This window comes from Gordionus sp. m RMFG-2023, chromosome 3 (assembly GCF_954871325.1).
Source record: "Gordionus sp. m RMFG-2023 chromosome 3, tfGorSpeb1-WG-v2, whole genome shotgun sequence".
Taxonomy (NCBI): Eukaryota; Metazoa; Nematomorpha; class Gordioida; order Chordodea; family Parachordodidae; genus Gordionus; species Gordionus sp. m RMFG-2023.
The window spans coordinates 37879944-37888810 of record NC_088777.1 but is presented as its reverse complement, the minus strand read 5'-3'; the positions used below and the strand labels follow the sequence as shown (position 1 = coordinate 37888810).

General features: G+C 29.5%; 1 protein-coding gene across 1 annotated transcript; it reads left to right on the top strand.

The window, feature by feature from the left end:
• Positions 1 to 6496: 6496 nt before the first annotated feature.
• LOC135926597 (uncharacterized protein C1orf131-like) lies at positions 6497 to 7478 on the top strand. The gene is made up of 4 exons (XM_065462523.1): positions 6497 to 6833; positions 6876 to 7006; positions 7050 to 7226; positions 7263 to 7478. Exons 1-3 carry the CDS (start codon positions 6531 to 6533, stop codon positions 7159 to 7161), a joined length of 546 nt encoding a protein of 181 aa, XP_065318595.1. The 5' UTR covers positions 6497 to 6530; the 3' UTR covers positions 7162 to 7226; positions 7263 to 7478.
• The last annotated feature ends 1389 nt before the right edge of the window (positions 7479 to 8867 follow it).

The following is an 8867-nucleotide window of genomic DNA, read 5'->3' as shown; positions in this document are numbered from 1 at the left end:
GTATCACTATATGGGAGTCTTTGATTCTAGGAAGCCTACCTTAATCCCATCCACTAGTCAAAGTGTTGGACAATTGGACGCAAACTTTTCATTGGCTGAAATTGTGACAGCTATTAAGAAGCTTAGGAATATTAAATCTCCGGGTACGGATAACATTATAGGAGAACATCTGAAAGCAGCTCCCTTAGCAATCTCTCGGTTCTAACTGCCTTTGTTTAACAAGATATGGTTTATTGGAATGATGCCGGCGGATTGGAATAGGACTATCTTTTGCAACTTCCCGAAAATTCCAAATCCATCTAAATTCAAGGATTATAGAGCCATCGCTCTCACGCCTATTGTATCAAAAGTTGTTATGGTTCTTTTAAAAAACCGCATTCTTTCCTCTACACCAAACCTTTTATCTATATACATTTGTGCTTACCGTCCAAGTAGAAATATAAACGAACCAATAAAAGCTTTAAAGATTATAATGCAGAAATGTGAGAAGTATAAATTGCCTTTTTACTTTATTTTTATCGACTTTAAACGTGCTTTTGATAATGTTAACCATGATGCGCTATGGAAGATTTTAACCGAATGTGGCATTGACTCTAATATTATAAGGATCCTTAAAACACATAGTAGTCTTTTTGCCTCCTTAAAAATCAATAATAAGGTTTCTCCATCTTTTAGGACAAAAAAGGGGTAAAACAAGGGTGTGTTCTTTCCCCGCTATTGTTTAATATACTCATAAATAAAATCCTAGTAGATACGCTTGCTACTGCGAATCTCTTAGAATTAAGGTCCAGTCAGTCGTGCTTCTTAGAAAATAGGGTTATATGTTATGACTGATGACATAGTATCTGATTAACAAAAAGTTTGGAAGAAACCCAAAATTTGATCTTTATATTGAACTCCTTTAGTCTTTGGCTTGGATATAAACTTTGATAAAACAGTGATAATGCCCTCGTCTCAGGCGCCTCTTCTGAATAACTTGGTGGTTGGGGGAAAGTTGGTTAAGGTGGTGAAATCCTTTAAAAATCTAGGTGTAACCATTGACAATAAAGGTCGTTGTAAAGAGGAACTAAAAATCCGTATACAAAATGTTAGGGCGGCTTTTTATAAATTTTTTAAACTGTGGAAAGCTAGAGAGATATCCGTTTTCACAAGACTCCGTATTTTCAACTCAACCATCATCCCGATTCTCTTTTATGCCGGTGATACATGGGAGATTACCAAGACCGAAACTAGGAAATTACAAACGTTTGTAAATAAATGTCTAAGAATTATAAATGGAATTTTCTACCCTAATATTATCTCGAATGAAAACCTTTGGAAGATGTCTAACCATCAGCAAGTTCACTTGTCTTTAAAAAAGAAGCGTCTTACTTTCTTTGCCCATATTTTGAGAAACCATAGTAACAATAGCCTCGTTATTGATGCCATTAATTAGTTATACTCCTTTAATGGGAAAACATATTGCAAATATAAGACATTATGGTTCTACAGAGCCTTGAAGGACATAATGGATCTAAACTTAAATTTGAAAGAGTTCCTAAGGCTAAATAAAAACAAAAAATCTATAAAGAAATTACAAAAAATTAAATCGAACTACCTAAATCTCTCATAATTTTTTTTTTTATTTTTTAATTTCTGGATTTCATGTTATTTAATCTCTTCATTTCTCAATTTACTTCCTCACTTTGTCTTTCACCTTTTCTGTGAATCACTTGCTTCACTGACATTAGCTTTTATTTATCTTATTGACTTAATGTACTAATTTAAATCGGTCCATCCCATATTTTTAATTACATACATTACATATACAATGTCTTAGGTGTTGTTGTACTTCTATACTTTTCCCATTATATGTGTTAAGATATATTAATGGCATTTGGGAAATAGTTTGTGATTTGTGTTCCTTGTGTGGGCTAGAATTAATCTTCGGCTCTTTTTAATAGTTAGTTTTGGGTATGTTTTGTATTTTTCCATAGTTTTTGAGTTCGAAATGTTTTTAGAGATATCCTCTTTTGTTTATGAGACATTTGTTTATTGTCATCTATTTCTATTTCTATTTATTTTATTTTTTTTCTTCCCCAGTTTTTTTGGTCTCTCTAACATGTCCGTCCCCTCCATAGACTAATATATGAATTGTGGATGTGCCCTCAATCTAGAAAATACCGATTTCTCTCTTATCTTCCATACTTTTTATATACGTTTAAAAGTTTCCACTCGCCTTTGTATTCTTATTTTTCTTCTTATTTGCAACTACTTTTATTATTAAGTATGTTCCCTACGTACATTGCGACTACATTTACCTCGTTCTAACTATAAGTTTTTGAAGTGGTTACATGTTTTCTTGGGAAAAATAAGGAGGAAAACTGTTTTTTTATTCATTTTATTATTTTTCTTTATTATTGATAGTTAACTAGATTTAAAGTCTTTAACTTTTTTCTTTTTCAAAACATTACATCTTAATTGAGTCTACATATAATACATCGGTCGTTCCCAGTGTTTCTCTTTTGTTTTTACTTTTATGTTATTATTTAGGAGTGGCAAGAGTTTAGCCTTGATTTACCCTTTTTTACCTTGGAGGTAGGGGATATTCTTCGTCATTGATTTCGAAGTATCCAAACATGTATTAGTAGTTTTCTGGATCTGGAAAATGTTGGGGTCTTCCCTTTTTCTGACAACGAAGCTGCATGGTTAACTTTATCAATAGCTCTGCTATAATTTACAAATGTGAAGTAGAAGGGCGTTTGTACTTACTTTTCTGCATGATTATTTTTCTGAACTAATTTTGGCTCCAGTATATATTTTTTTTTGGCCTGTATAGACTTATGTATTTTTTGGGGGAAAAGATTCGGTGTAGGTGATATGCTTGTGGTTTTTTGAGTGAACCAAAAAAAAATAAGTTTTTTCCATGCTACAGGATGTGATGGTTATAGCTCAGTAACCCTTTAATTTCTGGGTCTTAGTTTTTTTGGGTAGTTACTTAGGTAGGATTTGTTCCATCCCACTTAATGTTGTTAAACGGCTCGTTTTGAGCCGATTTTTAAAAACGGCTAACTCATTATTTTAGCCAGAAAAATTTAGCCTAAGCCTTAAGATTTCGATAATATATGTATGGACCTTTGTTCCTTCAATGAGCAAAATCTTCAGGCTTGCGTAATATTTTTCTAGAAGTATTGAGTTAGCCGTTTTAAAAAATCGGCTTTAGCCAGAAATATTATGCCTAAGCTTCAAGATTTCGGTAATATATGTCTAAACCTCTGTTCCTTCTATGAGCAAAATCTTCAGGCTTGCGTAATATTTTTAAGGATAGAATATAGAGTTAGCCGTTTTTAAAAATCGGCTCAAAAGAGCCGTTTAATTAACAACACTAATCCCACTGCAGTAGTTCCGCTCTCCCATATTTTATTGAAAGAGGGCAAATAGGTAGCGAGATATTGTTGTAGGTGTAATTTTTTGGATTTTCTGCTGTGATATTATCTAGCCCCTGAGCTTTGTTTTTCCTTAGTTTTTGACCACTTGTTATTTCATTTATGGATAAATTATTCGACAGGGGGGGGGGCGAGGTTTGTAATTATGTTTGTTGATAGAGTTTTTCCGTGAGTGATAGACTATATTATAACAATCAAGCCATAATGCCTTTTGTTAATCCTGATCAACAATCACTTTTCTATTTCCTAAAACTTACGGAGCTGGTTCCTATTTCTGCGTCATAGTTCATTTCTCTCATATCTTTATCAATATCAAAGACCTTTTTCGCTATATAATCTATCTATCACTTTGTAGAGTATTTTGTTTTTCTGGGGAAAAAAACCTTCGTTGTGAGGTGTTCGTTGCTGGATTGTCATAAACCTATTACTGACTAGTTTTTGCCTATTCACTGGAATTCACCTATTTAAACTATTTGCGGTAAACCCATTAGTTTTTTCTTATTTTCATGAATAAATTCGATTTTCAATTGATATGAACACATTCTCAATTATTGATAGTAATTATTACGGCTTAAGATGTTAAACTTAAAATTAGCCACCACCCACCCTTAAAGTAATTAAATTATTTTTGCAGTTCTTGGATATAGGCTTTTGTTTTGCCCAATTCTTTTTAGCCTATATACATTTAAACAACAGTTCTCGGACTGTTGCGCGTACAAGTACTCCCGGCTTGCCCACATACGTGTGAAGAGCTCCTCATTTTCTCCCCTTAATTAACTATCCAGTTTGATGGATTTTTGAGGAAAACCTAGCGTAGCTCTGTTGTATCCACAACCAGAGGGCGAAAACGCTTTTATCACGTATCACGTAAAAATTAGTTAAGGTAAATATCATAAATATAAACATTTTGATCAATTTGAAGATATTAGTTCAGTAGACAAAAAGTTAAAGAGAGGTGGTCAGTCTTCAAACACCATTTATGCCACATCTCCTCTATGTTATGACCTTTTTTTAAAAATATAATATATTTAATATTAGTACAAATTTTTTTTCAGATTTTTACAATATTTTTATTGATAAAACAACCATTTAAAAATATAATTTTAATAATGTTTTATCCATAGTATTTTATACATTTATGAGATTAGATTTGCCAAATTATTCTTATGAGAATGAAGAATAAATTTATACAAATTATTATATTGTGGTTTCATCAATGGGATATATATAATTTCTTAAAGAATGATAAAACTACTGAAAAAATTAAAAATTTTGGAAAATATACATTACATGATCACCAGACATAACTTTCCCATTTATTAAACTACAACAAAAAAACTAAGGTTTCTATATGGTTGGCTCAAGTTGACCAGCATTTTCTATTACCATTAATGGTGCATTGTGCAAGAATTGCGTTATTTGGTCCAACTGGTTGAGTCCAACAAAAATTAAAAACCATAGTAATAACACCATTTACTAAATGAAAAGACGCTACTGAAATTTTCAACAACCATCAAAATAATATGTATCATATTGATTCACAACAAGATATATTCCTTGAGATCTGTAATAGGTGGAGAATCTATGGATATTACTCGAAAAACTTATATAGAGAAAACAAGGACTTGCCTTGAAGAATATAATACAGAGTAATGCCAATAATTGACGCTATCCTGATGTATGGAATCCAAGGTATCGCCCTTCTTGATAATGATAATAACAGTATTGATGAAAACCTTAGAGCTATTCTTCGAAATAGATCTTTTAGAGATCTTATACTCAAAGATAATTTATTAAATTCTTCTAAAAATGCCACCTATTTGAGCCCAATAGTACAGAATGAAATCATCAATGCCTGAAATGAATTAGTAATGTAGAAAATTATTACAAATAACAACAAATCACCCTACTTTTCAATCTTGGCTGATGAGACAACAAATATCTCTGGAATAGAAATAATGTATTAATGTGTGCTCTATATAAACCTGGATGGTAGGCTTATAATTTTATTGATAATACTCAAACATGGCCAACGGACCAGCTAAGAGGGGTTTGGGGGCTTCGTTTCCAAAAAAATTTATCCCCCCCCCCTTTCTCATAAGAAAATTCTGGTGGTCAAACCTGTTTATTTTTGGTTCCTGGTATTTCAAGCCCTTAATTTATAAAATTATAAATTGCAATCTAATTCATATAAACTACTATTAAAAAAATGCCTTAATAAATTTAAGAACTGTCTACTTTAAAAAGTGGGTATTTGTTATTTTTTGTTGTATTCATTTATTTATATTAATCTAAAACATATTCTAGTGTTGTTAAAAAGCCTAATTTGGGTCGATTTTTCAAAACGAACTGATTAAAATTTTAACTAAAATTAAGTTATGTTAGCATCGAGATTTGTCAATAGATGTCCAAGCAGTTCTGCCCGCTATGAGCAAAATTTTTAGACTTGCATATAGTTATTTTGTTATTTAAAATCGATCCAATCATGCTTTTTAACAACACTATTTATGTCAAAAAACAAAATTAATAAATAAAATTAATATAAAGAGTTAACGTTAATTAAAATAAATTATCATCTAAAGAGCATGTGATAGAAGATTTAATATTTCTAAAGGAACTGTTTTAGATATTCACAAATCCAAATAAGACATAATTAAATGTCATTTTTATTGTATACAACCATATTATAATAATTTATATATGTTTACATTCTTATTTTGTATAACTCGCATTTTTGATTAATTAAAAAAAAATATATTATTTGAAAATGGTTTTTGTTAGGCTATAAATATAAGATGGTAAAATGTTTTCTTTAAAAAACTAAAAAGTCTTGATGGATAGGGCAACTATCTAATGGGAAAGTTCATTGTCCACAGGTGTCCTTAGACAGGTATGATTGTAAATAAATAATGGCCATATAAATGTCGAATATATATCATATTTTAATAATATTTATAAATAATTATAGCCCTCCACCTCCCACTAAATTTTTAAACAATTAATCACTGATTATCTAATTCTCCTATTAGGTGTTCTCGCATTGCCTGTCACATTTTAGACGTCAAGTCATAGGCATGGATTTCTAACAAGACTTCAGTATTTTTTATGAGATCCAAAATTAAAATATGTAATCCTAAATTCGCTCCTCCTATTAAACCGCATAGAGAAGCTGAAATTATACATTTTGAAGATACCTTAGAGGAACCCATATTTTCAGAATATCTTAATAAGACTCACAGCCTAAAACCTCAAACACATGATTATATACCAGATCAATTTAAAAATTTAATCAATAGGCATAGTCTTAATGAATTATACCATGAAATTAGGAGTTTTAATATAAAAAATATGAAAGGAGATGCCAAACGTAAAGCTACTCAGAATATGCTTATTAAACTTGGTGCCAAAGTATAATATTTCTGTTTAATCCATTTTGAAATATTTATTTAGGCTCCAAAAAATGAATATATAAATTACAAAGAATTGAAATGTAAAAAGCTACAATTAGTGGAAGATAACAAAAACACTGAATTTTTAGATAGTTTTATTAAAATCACATTAAATAAAAAGAAAAACAAGAGGTATTAATATAGAATATTATATGGTATTATTTTTTAAACAAAGGATTAACAAGAAAATTGTGTCTAAGAACAAAGATGATGGCCAAATTGGTAAATATTCAAATGGTATACAAAGACTATCTAAAGATGATCTTAAATCCATATTTAAATCATAAATATATGATTGGCAATTATAATTTTTATTTACTACATATTCTTTATTGGATTTTTGTATTAATATGTAATAAAAATACCTCTTTTTAACCTAGAGGTCTGCAAAATCTGTTTTTGTAATTAATCTTAGGTTGATTAAGAAATTATTTTTTGTTCCATGAAAAATTTCATTTGATTAAATTATGCATTTTTGTAAAACTTTTTTGATACCCCCCCCCCCCTTAAATTTTTTATTTTTATAAAATCATCTCAAAAATTTATATTGTATTTCAAAAATGCGTGAAAAAATCTTTGAATAAACAATTCCATCGGCATTTTATTTTAACGTAAATATAGAAGAAAAAAAAATTGAAAAGAAGGAAGATTTCATAAAACGTTTTCATTCTTATGCGATGTTTTAATTTCATTAGTACTCTATTTACATTGTTCTAATGTTATACATCCAGGCAGGGCTGGGCAGTATCGCAGATATTTGTATCTTTAAAATTTTGGAAAGTATCTTGTATCCAGTATCTAAGATACATATTATTTAAAGGTATTTGTATCTTAATCAATTTTGTATTCAAAAAGATACAGATACTTTAAAAAAAATTTATATTGGTTAATTTAAATAGTACTAAAATTCAAAATGATATTGTTTTAAGATTTAAATAAAAAATTTAATCAAAATTTAGATATTTTAAGATAATTTTTAATATATGACGTTGGTCATCATATAGCAATTTGCTAACAATTAGAACTACCATATTTGAATCGTTTTATATCTGTCTATTTTAAAATTATGGAAGAAGAAAATAGAATAATATGTTTATCTTCGTCTTCAGATGATTCTTCAACTGAAAATTATAACAATAAATTTAAACTAATCATACTTAATGGCAAATTTTTTGAAGTACTTCAAGATGACCATAATAAAGAAATTCATCGTGACTTTGGTATTGACGAAAAAGTTATAGCAACTGTTACGATAATGGCTCTAACTTTAAGAAAGCTTTCAAGGAGTTTGGATATTCTATGGAAGCTACTTTGACATCAATGATAATGAATGTATAGAATTCGAAATCATTGAAAGTATTATTTAATACTTCTTTAAAATTTATTATGATATTGTAAATTTAGTAAAAAATTTTATTCAAATAAAATTATTTATTTGTTAATTTAAGGGTCTAAAGAAGCCTCAATAACATTGCCTGCCTCAACACATTCGTGTTTGTGCCATACGATAAGTCTAATTGCCACAACAGATGTCGAGAGAGCTATTAAGTATTCTCCTAACATTTCTAAAATTCATCATCCTGCAATAGCTAAATGTACTAAGCTATGGAATGCAAATAATAGGCCTAAAACTGCAGAACTTATCAAAGCAGTTTTCGGAAAACAATTAGTTACACCTTGTTGCACTAGATGAAATAGTTTGTATGATAGTCTTCATAGTTTATTAAAATTTAAAGGCGATTCCTAAATTATGTCAAAAATTAGAATTTCCTAAATTAAGAGATATTGAAATTCAATATTTATAAGAATATTGCAATATAATGGCCCCATTGGCTATAGCGATTGACAAAATACAGAGTGAAATCAACTGCTATTATGGAGAATCAGCTCCAATTTTAAATGTCGTTAAAAAAAAATTACAAATTTTATTCAAACTAATCTACAATTTTGCAAACCATTAGCTATCGCCATAGAAAATTATTTAAATAAAAGA

What these genes read in the sequence shown, in the direction of transcription:
- LOC135926597 (XM_065462523.1), top strand. Translation starts at nt 6,531, where the DNA reads ATGAGATCCAAAATTAAAATATGTAATCCTAAATTCGCTCCTCCTATT. An exon ending in TTATTAAACTTGGTGCCAAA is followed by an intron (nt 6,834 to 6,875) that starts GTATAATATTTC and finishes ATATTTATTTAG; the next exon opens with GCTCCAAAAAATGAATATAT. An exon ending in AATAAAAAGAAAAACAAGAG is followed by an intron (nt 7,007 to 7,049) that starts GTATTAATATAG and finishes TTTTAAACAAAG; the next exon opens with GATTAACAAGAAAATTGTGT.